The sequence below is a fragment of the Leiobunum rupestre genome, chromosome 4 (genome assembly GCF_980474605.1).
Source record: "Leiobunum rupestre chromosome 4, qqLeiRupe1.1.hap1, whole genome shotgun sequence".
Lineage (NCBI taxonomy): Eukaryota > Metazoa > Arthropoda > Arachnida > Opiliones > Sclerosomatidae > Leiobunum > Leiobunum rupestre.
In genome coordinates, this window is record NC_143387.1 from 35,299,664 (window position 1) to 35,315,681 (window position 16,018).

At 39.2% G+C, this 16,018-nt stretch overlaps 1 protein-coding gene across 1 annotated transcript; it reads right to left on the reverse strand.

Moving 5' to 3' along the window:
• Positions 1-13,694: 13,694 nt before the first annotated feature.
• Positions 13,695-15,417, reverse strand: LOC149947555 (uncharacterized). The gene is made up of 2 exons (XM_090170908.1): positions 15,192-15,417; positions 13,695-15,103 (listed from the first exon to the last, which is right to left on the reverse strand). The coding sequence occupies exons 1-2, from the start codon at positions 15,415-15,417 to the stop codon at positions 13,695-13,697; spliced, it is 1,635 nt and encodes a 544-aa protein (XP_090027034.1).
• Between the last annotated feature and the right edge of the window lie 601 nt (positions 15,418-16,018).

Consider the following 16,018-nt stretch of genomic DNA (forward strand, 5'->3'; position numbering starts at 1 on the left):
GAAAGTTTGGGTAAGAAAGTTATTAAAATAACAGTGGCGTCACTAGGATTTCAAAACTGGTGGCGCTTAAGCCATAAGCACTGGTCAGGGGCGTCCCCCATTGAGTAATATGGGGGCTCCCAAAAAGGTTTGTAAAAGCATTGAGTCAGACTAGGAAAAATGAAATTTTTTATGCCCATTTTTAAGTTCGAAGAAACTCTGCGGAATTTTAGGAGGCGCTTCAGAAATTTAACAGGTGGCGCCCTAGCAATATATATTTAGAAAGAGTCGGAACTGGAACTGTTTTGACAAAAATGTTACTTTTGCTTGACGCGGACGGCTCACGGCAAGGGAGGGCGCGCCCCCGCCGCCCGCACTTGATGATTTGATATTACACCCATAACTCAAGGTGTCTTTTAGCGCCCCCCCCCCCCTTGAGTTTTTTACGTAGCGACGCGCGAGAGTTTTTCTCGTGAGTTTACCTGCTTTAAGACACGCCCATTTCTACGAGCTTCATCACGGCCGTAAAAATCTTCCTTAGACAGGTGGGCCCCCTGGACCGTTCATGAAGTGGGCCCCTCAAACATGATAGCGTTATAGTTGTTAAAGCTGGGGCCCTTTGTCTTCTGGCAGCCCAAAATATAAGACCCAGTCCGCCACTGACCACTGCAATTAAGAAATTTTAGGGACAGACATATGAGAGTTGGACGAGAGTTGGAGACCTGAAAGACATCAAAACAAAACGTGTTACAGAATTCACGATCGGGTAGAGTTCCGCGATTAACCGGGACATAGTCCCTGCTTGGTGACCGGGTTCCCCGTCAAAAATAAGTCATGCGCGGCAAAGTTCAACGTTAACCCATGAACGCGAACCCCGCGCTATTACGTGCTTCACCAGGGTCTTGTAAACTCTTGCGCGGAACCGCCATCAACGAGTAACGGGCATCGCCGTATCCGAACTTCAGGAGGACTCTAAACAATGTTGTAAATGTATTTATTTATTTATTTTTCTTGTCTGTATATTATTACCTTTTCAATTTATTTTTCTTGTCTGTATATAAGTAACCTTTCAATTTAATATTTAAGTTTGCCCTTATTATACAAGCGTACGTACGTCCCCACTAAATTCATGATTAAATTGTGTTTATTAAATCATTAATGGCAAACCTCATTACCTCTTATATTTTTCTTGATTTAAGCATAACCCTAGACAAACTAACTTTAATTAAAAAAAATACCCCTAGACTATTTTAATAACCTCGCTCACCAATAGTGAAAGTGACGCGAGTCCCCGGGCCAGTCGTTTTTAGTTCGATTAATGTAGCGAAGGTAAACATACGTTTAACCGACTTCCCCTTTTTACCCCTTTTTGAGATCGTAGTTAATTATTAATTAGGTTAATGGGTAAAGGTAAATATTTCGTTACAACCTGACACCTGTTTGCCGTGGTGTCAGTGAGAAGCTACAACACAATGTGTTACACCGATAAGCAACAAACACAGCACCCCACAAAAAGATAACGCAACCCGTCAAAAGTCGCGCATTTCCTTTTTCAAGACTACTAAGTTATTACAAACAGTCTTTTTCAAGACACATTGGATTTTGAGGTGTTGAAGGATAAACCGGAATTTTTTGCCAAGATTCAACTTTAGAGAGATCCTGTTGTAACTCGGCGTTAGATGTGTTTGTACTAAGAATTTTGATAAGTTTTGTGTCATCTGCAAAGAGACTGGGGAAAGAATGGTCGACAGCTGAAGGTAAACTATTGATGTATATTACAAATAAGAATGGTTAACATTAGGAGCACACAGCTATGAAATTAGATATAAGAAAGGTATAAATCATTCTAACACCAGGGAATGGTGCAAACAAAGCGATTAGCCAGGAGCAAAGTTTGGTGGCCAGAATTGAACACCAACATTGAGGACAGAATTAGAGCACGTTCAAGTTGTCAGCAAAATGCAACCATGCCAAAGGCTGAATACTTGAAGTGGCCCGAGGAGATCCAACCGTGGACTCGTGTCCATATAGACTTTGCCGGACCGGTAAATGGGAAATATTTATTAATATTAGTGGACTCTACCTCGAAATGGATGGAAATCGGAGTCACTTCAACAACCAGTTCAGACGTAGTCATCACATTCTTACGACAAAATTTGGCACGTTATGGAATTATGAAGACCCTGGTGAGTGATAATGCCACTTGTTTCACAAGTAACGAGTTCCAAATCTTCACGCAGAATAACGGCTTCAAGCATTTGACCATTGCACCGTATCACCCTGCTTCAAATGGTCAGGCTGAAAGGGTGGTGCGTACCGTGAAGACATCATAAAAAAAATAGATGGTACTTCTAACTCTGCCATTGATGTCATTGACGAAGGTTTAAAAAAATTATCAAATGGATCTCTAGACGTAAGACTAGCAAGATTTCTCATAAACTATCGCCGCACTCCGCAAATTAGTGGTAAATCTCCAGCGGAAATCATGTTTGGAAGAGAAATCCGCACCAAACTTGACATGGTCCATCCAACGAACGTTAAAGAGGAGAGAGGTAATGAGAATATCAACATCGATAAACCTATAATTGAAATGCTAGAAGTAAATAATAATAGCTAAGGAGTGAGAAGTTATTAAAACCAACCGTGTCTCAGACATCAACAACTGGAGCCAATAAAATGAATCCAAATCCAGATGCAGGGTACAGATCAGTATTACAACCACTGATCCAGAGTCATCAACAACCACCGATCCAGAGTCATCAACAACCACCGATCCAGAGTCATCAGCAACCACCAATACTGAGTCCTGACAATGAATCTCCAAGCTGGAGTAGCAAATCATCACCAAGTCGATCACCGAGTCGCAATCCTATCTTATTACCACGACAAGACTCAAGACCAGAGCAACAGCCTACCACAAGCATCTCTATTCCTAGTGTAGCCACATCATCAGAAGGAAGCCCCATCAAGGATACTTATTAGACAAGATTTCGACAAAGAGCCTCAGTCGAGTAGACACAGACCACACGTACGAAGATCCAGTCGAAGACGTAAATCAATTAAAAGACTTAATTTATGAACTGAAATGTTTAATCGTTAATGTAGTTAAAATACACTATAATCAGTCTATTTAAAAAAGAGGTGATGTTATGAACTATAATAGCCAGGGGGCGCCACTGGGTGGGGAAGCTGAGGGAGCTCTAGTTTTATGACCACCTAAACAGTGGTCTACCGGCTGCCGACATGTTCGGTACTCTTACTTAAAACTTCATATGTAAAAATCATCATCATCATGGAAATAAATCTTATAGCTTCAATAGAGAGTGTTTAATTAACAAGAACAAACACATCAGATTGATTAAATCTAGATTAGATTTTTTAATCTTGATTACCCTGATTTAATCTTGATTACCCTCATTTAATGACGATCACCCTGATTTAATCACGATTACCCTGATTTAATCATTTTACTATGATTAAGACGCAGCCAAAATGGAAGTGACTGCCCCTCGGAAAAATCTAATCGACGAATGTCATTCCTTGATTAAAATGCCTTTAAAAAAATCCATTGCAGGGGAAACTTTTAGAAATCATGTTAAAATTTAAAAACAATCGTTAAAAGTCAGGAAATTTTTGAAATAAACATTATAGATGGGGCCTCTAAATCAGGCTGGGCCTATGTGCAGAAAATTCTTGGCGGGGCTACTGTTGCTCCTAGCAGGCACACACACTGTATCGCGCATCACTTCCACGCTCGGAAATGGAAGGTCTAAATGCTGCCATACACACGCTAACTGTCCTTTCCGAATCCAAACGCATGGAAATTCGGAGTAAAAAGCAGCAAGATACTACCTATCAAACTCTGGTACAATATATTACCATAGCTGGCCAACTTCCCAAAAGAAGATAACCCCTGACCTTTCAGCGTAGTGGGCTTATAAAGAAGAATTCCATGAAGTGGAAGAAATCGAGGGAACCGCTTGGTGATATCTCCGGCGCTTAGACCAGAGCTAATGAAACAGCTGCATTCAGTCCATCAGGGTGTCACGTCCTGCCTGGTGAAAGCGAAAATAAACGTAATTTGGCTCCAGATAACTTCACATATAACCAACTTTGTCAAAAACTGCATTATATGCCGCTTCAGAGACCCAGCCAATCCACTTATCAAAATGCAACCTCACCTTGTTCCGAACCTTCCATGGGAAGCAGTAGCAACGGACCTTTTCTAATTAAAGAACCCGAAACGGATTATATTAGCCGAATACTTTTCAAAATTTATAGAAGATCAAGAATTAAAAATTACTACTGCATTCTGCTTCTGTGATAACATTTTTAAACTACACTTCGCACGCTACGGGGCTCCTCAACGTTTCATATCCACCTTTCTCGTACTTTAAATTCCAAGAATTTCTACGCATGTGGAATATACAACACGTGACAAGCAGTCCCTACTACGCTTGCTCTAGCGGTATGGCAGAACGCTCTATTCAAACTATTCAAAACTTGTAATTAGGTTCCCATGGAGTATATTTCAACTCCGATTATGAAACTACCCACATCAGCACAAAAGATGATGGGCAGGCATCTAAGGACCCCATCAGTATCACTACATCAAGAAATGCCCTTCAACCTCAATAACCTATATCCAAGATGAACTGCGGACCAATCAACAACATATGGCCTCTACTAATAACCCCGTACGTTTCCTAAATCCGACATTTTCTCTCAAGGGTATCTATCAGAATGGGACAAAAGAGACTAGCTACCAGCAAGAATTGAAACCACACTCTTATATCATAAGACAGAGGTTCCTGAAGCTAATTCATCTGGTTCCTCCACGTACAGCACTCCGGAATGTGACAAAACAAGCCCCAGGAGCCATAAATCAAACTTCGAAAGCAAAATAGCATTCTCCTTCATTACTCAACAACGATTTGATTGGTCCATACCGAAAGCTGAAGTTCCAGCTTGTGACAACTTGCCTCAGATTTCACCGCAGCAATGTGGTCAGTCACCACCTCCCTAATTCTCAACAAACTCCTGTTCAGTCATTACAGCGGCTGAGTAAGTCTTTGGGTAAAACTCCAGCACAGCCACTTCCTCAGAAAGCACCACTATCACGTCAATATCCGATATAAGCTACTCCAACCTTGCATAGCTTACAACCACCAGATCACAACTATTCTTTTCCAGCCGGCACGTTGGGACAATTACCGTTAAACCTAGACAATCAAGGCCAGGAGGGATGATCATTACATGGTGTTCCACCTGTGATGTGTCATTCAAATCAGCGAATTCCTGCCTCATGATTTCCAGTAATATGTCCCCCATTTCCAAGACATCAAAATCAAGATTCAGAAGCTGTAACAACTCGCTATGGTCGGACTATCACGAAGCCTCAAACAAAAAGTTGTAGTAAAATGTTGTTAGATGGTGATGGTTAGTCTTAGCATAAGTAACATAATACCCCTAAGTATGACACTTTTAGCCTTGCTCATGCATTTTTTATTACTACACCCTTTCTTCACCAACGATAAATTAGAAAAACGACTAGCAACTCTGTAACCCGGAAGTTTAATACTCTTTGGGATTTGATTTTTTTTTTATTGGTCATCGAAAAGGAGTCAGAGTTCAAATTTAGCCAATCATATAGCGCTACAAAATATTATGAGGTACGAAATGTAAGAAATAAAATGGCCGTTATGGTATTCGGCTTATTAGGCCTAACTCTATCGGAAAATTATACCTAAATACTAAATATTCTTAGGGTCATTTTCAAAGTTTGAACTGAAAAAAAAATATTTTTATTGCGTAATTATCAATTGTAAAAGTTATTCCAGAAGTTTGAAAAAGGTTAATTCTTACATTTTAATTCATCAATTCATTTTTATTTTGATCACAGCGGACAAAACCAGGCATTCATATTCAAGTATATTCAAATTATAATAGTAAAAATCTGGAAGAAATTGTAATATAATATTCGTAAACTAAATGAGAAACCTTTTTACATTAAAAACGTAACAAGCTGTAGGTTTTTTAACGTCTACAGTATTTGGTGCATAATATTGATAAACATCAATGAGATTGATCTTCTCAATATACTACACTAGTGATCCACAAATTTCGAGTTGTTGGTGAATTTCTAATATAATACCATTTGCCCGATATAAAGATTTAATATTGTTGGGGAAAATACATACAATTTCTTTAATTTCTTCCGTTGTTAAATTACTGCGGCTATATGCCTTGCCCTTAAGCCTAAAAATGACTGTTTTCAAAACCGCGGGAATCACTGATGTTTATCTCACTATCATGTTTTAATAAATTTGTCTACCTACTCGTTGTGCCTCTAACCTTACAAAAAAATAATGGGAGTACGCAGGTGGTGGAAAAGTTTATTTCGAGTGGCTTTTTTTTTATTTGACAGACTTCAATGTATCGTTTTCTAAAGCGGTGCTACCATCTTTCCACGATCATTGCGAAACGAAAACGGCGCCACTCTCTTATTTTTTAGTCGATTGTGACGTGTGGGACAATTCAGTCCTCTCGTATATTTGATTAGTCAGGGCGAGATATGTGTAACGGCCACGCCAACGGGGGGATACTTGGGGACAGGGGTGGTACACACGTGGCGGAAGTATTCCGACCACTCGTTGGGGGATTGGTGGTCTTCCTCAAACGGCCATCCACAAACTCTGCCTCCCAGACGCTCGGGATTACAGGAGTACGCCACTACTCCCGGCGCCACTCTCTTATTGCGCTCATTTAAAAATTCGTACAGCGATCTTCGGTTTTCGCGTTCATTGGGAAAACGATACAGCATCCCTCTATTTCTGCACGAATTCAAAAAATTACTACAGCGCTATTTGGTTTTCGCGTTTATTGAAGAAACGAAAACGGTGCCTCTATCATTTTGCGTTCATTGAAAATCTCGTACCGCGCTATTCTGTTTTCGCTTTCCTTAAAGAAGGAAAAGTAGTGTTTCTCACTTTGCACTTATATATCAGCGATTTTAGTAAGCTTCTAATTTAGTTGAATTTTTCTCATTATTGGTACAAGGGCGTATCTAAGGAGTTTTAAGGTTCACACGGTCACACCCCCAGAGGAAATCTAACAGTGGTTTTTGATCCTAAAGGGGGGACGCAAAACCCTTAACATGCTCAATGCCAAAACGGCTAGCGATGGCCCAGCACCAAAGTGTGCAATAAATGACACATCGTGGGATTTTCCTCGTTTTTCAAGTTGTGCAGTTTTGCTGAAACCAAAATACAATAAAAAGGCGGCTCCTTTCCAAGCTACGCCCACTTTGGTAATTTTATCTTCAAATCATCCCTATAGTCTCTTTGCACCGACAATATCTACTTTACAAAGCTCTAGGTTGACATATTCTGGCTTCCACTAAGCTCGAAGGTGTGAGGAACGGCGAATGTGCCTGAAATTTGCACAAAGGCGGTAGGAATATAGGCTTTGTAGCTCCTAGTGCTGAAACGTGAAATTCGTTGATCATACTTATTTACACTCCTTTTAAGCTAACTTTACAATATTCGTCATTTTATTATGCGAATTCTAGACCACTTCTACGGCCACATCACTAACTCGTTAGGTGGAGACTTATGAAGACATTCTTTTTTCGTAAAGTTATTTATTTTGTCATTACAATGAAACACGAAGTAGCATCAAATACGAGGTCAGGGCTCATAACTAATGGCAACCCGATTTCCCTGATATTTCCAGGTCTTCCCACGTATATTTCGCTGATATTTCCAGGTGCAAGATAACTACAATTAAAACTAAGATTTACAGAGCAACTCATTTCATGATGGTCATTTAAATTAAATTGGTTCTATATTATCATATAAAAGGTGTAATTATGCCAAATATTAGTATTATTGGTGCAAAAACGTAAATACATTTTTTAAGAAAACTTATTGAAGTAAATTTTTACTCATTAGGGAAAAGTCTCTGAACTCTTATACATTTCCCCAAATTTTTACTAAACAATGGGGATTTCCCTTACTTTTCGGTTGCCAAACGAATTCCCTTATATTTCAAGGTTTTACAGGTCTGTATGAACCCTGCAGATATACGATTTTTTTTATTTCGTCTATTTCATTCGAAATGCCGTACTTTTCCATCAAAATCCGAAATTCAAGGGAAGGTAAAAAATTCTAAATCCATGCCAAGATCCGTAACGAAATTACGAAATCCAAATCAAAATCCCGTACAATTGTCTTGGAATGTGACCCCTCGGACCGAGCACAGACGAAACAATTTAGGCAGCGCAGCGCCACCTGTGTTACCTTTAACTGGGAAACTTTAGCAACCATGGCCTAAATGGATACTCTCGTAAAGAGATACACGTCTAGTGCAGCTGCTCGCCACCCAAGGTTCGTAGAGAAAAATACACTTTTGCTCACCACCTACTAAGGATGAGCTACCACAAACCAACGCCGCGGCAAGTCCCATTCCTCCAGATATACAATATCGGCTTCGGCATCGTCTGTAGAAACTGGAGATCAAATCTTCCAGTGAACACCAGACCGAAAATCATGGCTATTTTGTCTTGAATTTTAAAGTTCTGTTTCATGGTAAATTAATAATATTTTTAAAATATTTATGAAAAAAAGACCTGCTACTTCATGGAGTTTAATTTTTAGTTCCACATGTATATATATCAATATAGAGTGGGACTATTGTTTTCGTTAGAATGTTGTGAAGTGTCGTCGTCGTCGTCGTCGTCCACATTTCCAACACCTTCCATATCTTTTTAACGGGGTGACAAAACCCCGCCGTTTTTTCTAAGAATATTTAATATGGTTGCCACTATCTGTACAACCAAGTTTCACGGGTTAAATTTAGTTAGCGGCGATTTTCCAGCCCCTTCTAACCGACCCCCCTTAGACACTTCTAAAAAAAAATACGCAGTCTTACAGTTTTGGATACGATTGGCTTTTAAATTCCGTTTAATTTTTAATCTATATAACCGCTATACCTCTACAATGTGTGCACGTTTCAGCTCTGTCGTGGAAACAGGGGGCGCAAAAGCCCCCCTTTTCCGATTGTGGGCGTTGATTTACGCACGCTGATTATTACCCAACTGAGTGACCTAAAAATTTAATTTCTTTTTTAAATTACGTATTTACTTTAGCTCTGATGGTTTGCCAGGTTTCGGTGCCCTAGAAAAATTAGGGGCCCTTGAGCGCCGCATAAACCACATTACCGCTGACGTTCGTTTTTGCCTTACGCAGAGTGCGTAACTTACTTATCGAAGCCGCGTATGGCCAGAAGAAATAAATAAGTGTGACACTTAGAGTGCGTGATTTACGTATCGAAGCCGCGTATGGCCAGAAGAAATAAATAAGTGTGACACTTAGAGTGCGTGATTTACGTATCGAAGCCGCGTATGGCCAGAAATAAGTGTGACACTTACTTATCGAAGCCGTTTATGGCCAAAAGTAACAAATAAGTGTGACACTTGCTTAACAGAGCCGTGTATGGCCAGAAGTAACAAATAAGTGTGACACTTACTTATCGAAGCCGTGTATGGCCAGAAGTAACAAATTAATGTGGCACTTACTTAACGGAGTCGTGTATGGCCAGAAGTAACAAATTAATGTGGCACTTACTTAACGTAGTCGTGTATGGCCAACGCTATTCGCGTGTGATTTGAAACTTGATGTAGTTATTAGGATGGGCATTGCGGATATTTTACCAGACTTCATTTTAATTTAACCAAGGGTTAGCTTGTTTTGGCCTAATTTTAACGCTATTCGCGGGCGATTTGAGGTATAACTTTGAAACTGTATTTAGTTATTAGGATGGGCATCACGGATATTTTACCAGACTTAATTTTAATTTAACCAAGGGTTAGCTTGTTTTGGCCAATTTTTTACGTTATTCGCGTGCGATAACTTTGAAACTGGATTTAGTTATTAGGATTGGCATTGCGGATATTTTACCAGACTTAATTTTAATTTAAACAAGGCTTAGCTTGCTTTGGCCTAATTTTAACGCTATTCGCGTGCGATTTAAGGTATAACTTTGAAACTTGATTTAGTTATTAGGATGGGCATTGCGGATATTTTACCAGACTCAATTTCAATTTAACCAAGGCTTAGCTTGTTGTGGCCTAATTTTAACGCTGTTCGCGTACGATTTGAGGTATAACTTTGAAACGATGTAGTTATTAGGATGGGCATTGGGGATATTTTACCAAACTTAATTTTAATTTAACCAAGGCTTAGCTTGTTTTGGCCTAATTTTAACGCTATTCGCGTGCGATTTGAAACTTGATGTGTGCATGTTTCAGCTCTGTCAGGTAAATAGGGGGCGCAACAGCCCCCCTTTTCCGATTTTGAGCGTTCCCAAAAATCTCCCGGGTAAAGCGTTATTAATAGATTAGTTCCTATTGGATTTGAGATACTGAACCCAAACTTAGAAAACAGATAAAGAAGCTTACGTCGGACGCTATGCTTAACCCTTTTGACAAACGCCAAGGCTTAGTGAAAAATGAATAATCTTCGTAGTTCCTATAGGGAGTTTACAGTATGACGTGCCACTACGTCACCCGTGCTTTTTCCTATTGATAAAAAATTTCCCCCCACAATGGCGGCCATGCTCAAAGCTACGGAGTGATATTTCCCTATCCCTCCGTAGCTTTAGGCTTCAACTTCGAATATAGAGTGTTGTCGTCTGAAACCCTGCGACGTCACCATTGTAATTTGCCTATTGATAAAAAACGGTAACTGTCATGGCGGCCACTATTAACTCTACAGCTGTGACGCTACAAGTTTTCAAAATCGTATCAGACGACAACACTCTATAGGTAAAGGCAGTAGACATGACTAGGAGTTGACAGCGGTTGCCGCGGCGAATGGACCACGGCGTAGTGAACACAAAAACCCGTTTTTCCAAATAACCCCCGCTTTCTACCCACCCCTCGAATTTTCTCTAAGCCGTTCCTTTTTTTCTCGGCCGTCGCGTGAGATACTTTACTCTCAACATTGTGCCATGGACTAATTAATTAGTCCATGATTGCGTCCTCTGGTAGAAAAAAAAACCTTCTCGCGGGCTCACGCTGAGGCGGCGCTACAACCCAGTCAGAACTGGTTTTTTCTTCAGCGGTAGTTCCCACAATCCTCGCTAGAGAGCGTCACTAAAATATTTCATCTCGGGTCCGTCTCCGAGACTGGAGATACCATGGTTTGGGGGGTAAAAGTTAGAGAAGGGAAAGACACGTTTTCGTTCACAGTGCGCGTTGGGAAAAGCGCCCGGCTGTTAACTCCTAGTCATGTCTCCTGGTAAAGGTGGTTACGTTTGGCACTATGCTTAACCATATTAACACGCGCCAAGGCTTATAGATCCTACACGAATTTTCTTCGTAGTTTGGACTGGATTTGAGATACGGGGCTCAAACGTTTAATACAGTTAAGAAGCTGAAGTCTGACCCTATGTTTAACTCTTTTAACCCGCGCCAAGGGTTAGTGAGCGTATGCGAATTTTCTTCGTAGTTCCTATTGGATTTGAGATACGGAGCTCAAACTTAGAATACATAGTTTTCACTAAAGGGGGTTTCGTTCATTTCCCCCGGAATTCATCCCCCGTTCTCTCCCCGGTACCGGGATGCCAGTCACTTCGGTAGTCAGGAGTAGCAGACCAATTTTTATTTTAACATGGGAAAACGTGTAGGATTGCCGAGGCATAGCGACTTTAATAATAAAAAATGAGTTTAGAAAAAGAAAATAAATTTTTCACGGGTTATTTTAACTCTCTTGAAGATAAAGATAAAGTAATTTACACAAATAAGTACCTGAAATATGTTGGATTTGATCCGTATGAGGATTCTGTAAACAATTATGAATGTGACGCGTCGAATTGGCCGAAAGTGGAATTTCCAGATATATCGACGTATCTGTTACACACAACGAATTCCGTGACTCTGGAGCAGATGAAGAATCATAAAAGTATGGAATCCCATACCTTTTTAACAAGCCGTTACATAAAGGGAATTCTCGTGAAAAAACTTGATAAAGACCTTGTTCTTATTCTAGGAAAAGTAAGTTATTTTAAGTAAAGGGTGGCGATACAACTTACTAATGAGGGTAAAAAAAGTTAATGAACTTTCTAATCTAGGTTAAACATTCACAAAAAGCAAATGAAGAATGTTTACACAATTGGATAGTTGCCATAGAAAGTGGAGAAATTGTAACGGCTCATTGCAATTGCATGGCCGGAATGGGAGAGTCATGCTCTCATATTGGAGCAATCCTTTTCCTGATTGATGCTGGTGTGGCACTACTGAAAAGCCAGTCGTGCACATCTGGGGTGAACCAATGGCTGGCTCCCCATGTCAAGCAAGTACCTTTTAAACGGGCGAGGGAAATTGACTTTACATCAGCGAAACAGAGAAAGAAAAGACTGGATCGTCTAGTCATGGAAAGTGGCTCTGTCAAACCGACTAATATCTGTAAAAAGAAGTGTGTTCCTGATGTTACAGATAAGGAGTTTGAAGAACATTTAGAGTGTCTGGCATCTTCAAAGTCAAAACCTGTTATTCTATCGTTGATCAGCCCATATAATAAAAAATATGTTCCTAAATCTCAAGAACTACCAAAACCCCTAACTAGTCTTAAAATGAACGTAGCTGATGATTTATCATATGATGATCTACTAAAACTTAGCAATACTTTGAAAGACAAAACCAAAATAAGTCAAGATGAGGCGGAAAAAATTGAGGCCTTAACCCGACAACAGGCGAAAAGTAAATTTTGGTTCTTGATAAAAGCTGGGAGAGTGACTGCATCCAATGCTAAAACCGCCTGTCATACAAATCCAGAGAAGCCATCAGTCAGTTTGTTGAAATCAATTTGCAACCCTGGAAACCATTTTTCAAGCCCTGCAACTGATTGGGGTAATAAAAATGAAGACAATGCAGTAAGGAAGTTCGTGGATGTCAATCGCAACCTTCATGAGCAGTTATCAGTGGCTAAGTCAGGGTTAGTCATAAAGCCAGAATATTCGTTTATGGGTGCTTCACCCGACGGAATTGTTTATTGCAAGTGTTGTGGATTTGGGACTTTGGAAGTGAAATCGCCATATTCAGCAAGAGAAATGACAATCGAGGAGTACGCGAGGTTAAAAACTTCATGTTTAAAATATTGTAACATTTCCCAGAAATACGTTCTTTCCGCTAGTCATGCCTATCATTACCAAGTACAAACTCAAATGCTGATTTGTGATAAAAAATATTCTGATTTTGTTATTTGGACCCCCACTGATATTTTTATTCAAAGAATATTACCCGACTATGATCTATGGAAAGAAATTGTTCAGAAGTCTTCCATTTTTTTTAACAAATGTATTATGCCAGAGCTAATCTGTGATTATTTTACTAAACAAGTTTCCCGTAATGGAATTAGGGATATCCCTGTGAATATATTTCCTGTAAACCCTACTAATCCGGTTAAAACCTACTGTTACTGTGATAAAGGGGAAGAGGGTAAAATGGTCGCTTGTGATAACGAAAATTGTCCTAAGGAATGGTTCCACTATAAATGTGTAGGACTTAAAAAGGCACCCACTGCAAAATATTGGTATTGCCTAGATTGTTCTAAAATCAAACCAAAAGGTAGAGGTCGACCAAAATCAAAATAAAAATTGCAATAAAGCTCTTTTTTACAAGTTCATTTTATTTGGTATTTTATATAATTAGATATCTAATCAAAAGAAACCACAGAATCGCAAGAGTTAATCAAAGCGCAAGAAACTTTAACAATTTTATCTAATTTAGTTGGTAGCTTTGGGTCATTGTTATGCAAATAATCAATTGGAATAGTTGACTGTAGTATTCTAAATTTGTTTCTTAAATGCCCGATCACTCTCTCAACATGAATGCGAACATTTGCTATCTTTCGAGTATCATGCAACTCTTTCGGATTTAATTGTTTTTTCCTTTTGGTAAAAGCAGGGATAGCAACCTCAGCGCAATAAAATCCAACTGATTCAGCAATGTTGAATCCCCGGTCTGCCAAAATCAAATCACCCGGAATCAGATTTTTTAAAATATCACATTCTTCCGTAATGTGCTTATCAGAGCAGCGTCCCCCCCAAGCATCTGAAATAAAGGAGACTGAGCCTTGCGGTGTTACTCCTATAAGGAACTTCATGGTGTTATGGCTCTTGTAGTGCGAAAAAGTTTCTGCCCTTGCATCTAAGGATGACGGTCTTTCGATAAAAATTTCAAAACAGTCTATGATGACTACTACCTTGTTTCCAAATGAATCTTTGAAACAATTGGGCATTGTTAGATGTAATTCATCTCTAGTTGGCCATTTAATTAAGCGGCTTAGCCTGACATTTGCAACCTCTAACCATTTATCAAAGACTCGTGAAATAGTAGAAGGCGAAACATTAAATCGGTACGCAAGATCTTGGACATCTAAATCCAGTCGGAGTCGTAACAGAAAGATTAAAAATTCCTGAAACTGTGAAAGCTTTGCGCTTAAACTTGGTTGCATGTGGAGAACTAATAGCTTAAAAGTACCCATTATTATCGTTAAAGTCGGAAGGCCAGTGTAGTAAACTGCTCTTGCTTCATTTAATTGGACAAATTCTTCGTCAACTCTGTAGGTCTTCAAATCTTCTTCTAGTCTACAAATATCATTCATAGTCAAATCTGTTAGTGTCTCAGAGGTTTTATATGTTTTTATATATGTTTGACATGAGACTTCTGTCGTTGTACCCGGAGTTGATAAATCATTAGTTTGACAGGCTACTTCCACCGTTGGTAAATCTTTACTTAGAGTTTCATTAATGCAATCTTCCAATATCATTGAACTATCTTCCACTATCATTGAACTATCTTCCAAAATCATTGAACTATCTTCCAAAATCATTGAACCATCTAAGTTATCTTCGGTTTCTGTAGAATGTATAACGTCGTCATTGTCCTCAAATGTAGTGGGTGACATTGATTTTCCTGACATTCTTTTAGAACGCTCCAAAGACCGATTATGCAAATCTAGTTTAGATTTGGGACCCCTTAAGCCTTGCGATGATTTGTACCCTAGATGAAGTGTTGGAACCCAATCAGGGTGGGTATCATCTTCCAAATTTGATGGTTTTCCTTAATTAAAATCATAAATATTTTACTAAATTAACTTAAACCAATCCATAAATTTAGAGTATTAAGCCTTAAGTTTGATTATTCTTACCAGTTATAAAATGTCGACTACAAATTTTATGCCATTTCCGAATTACAAAATCTGGACTTGAAAACCTTTCTTGATGAAGGGCGCGGATCCAAGCATTTTTCCTTTTAACTGAAAGCTTTTCAATAAACGGACCATATCTTTTATTGATACTTGGGATCGAGAAAAAAGAAACTTCTTTATCTTTTTCCGTACGGCTTTTACAATTATAAACTATACAGAAAACCATTTTCTCAAAAATAAAAACTAAAGTCACTATGCCTCGGCAATCCTACACGTTTTCCCACGTTAAAATAAAAATTGGTCTGCTACTCCTGACTACCGAAGTGACTGGCATCCCGGTACCGGGGAGAGAACGGGGGATGAATTCCGGGGGAAATGAACGAAACCCCCTTTAGTGAAAACTATGTATACAGATAAAGAAGCTTACGTCTGACGTTTTGCTTAAACCTTTTGACACGTGCCAAGGCTTAGAGAATAATTAATTAATTCATCCATGTGGAACTAATATTACGGCCTTGGCCGGCTTGTTTTATTTTGATTGAAATATTTCGGAAGCTTTCGGCAAAATATATGTAGGACAAACCAAGAGACAATTACTGAAACGAAAGAAAGAACATCAGAATTGTGTAAAGAAACTAGAGGAAAAAAACGGTTTAGGTATGCATATTAAAAAATAAAATAACCATGATATTGAATGGGCCTCGACCGAAGTACTATGATAAGAGATGTTTCAAAGAGGCTGTGTTTATTCGAGATAGGGGAAATTTAAATCTAGAGGAGGGGTCAATAGACATAAGAGTTGGGGGGGGGGGGATTTAAATTAAAAA

Excerpts from the sequence above, each read along its gene's own strand:
- LOC149947555 (XM_090170908.1), bottom strand. The coding sequence starts at position 15,417 with ATGGTTTTCTGTATAGTTTATAATTGTAAAAGCCGTACGGAAAAAGAT. Across the intron at positions 15,104-15,191 it reads TAGTCGACATTTTATAACTG|GAAAACCATCAAATTTGGAA; the intron begins GTAAGAATAATC and ends ATTTTAATTAAG.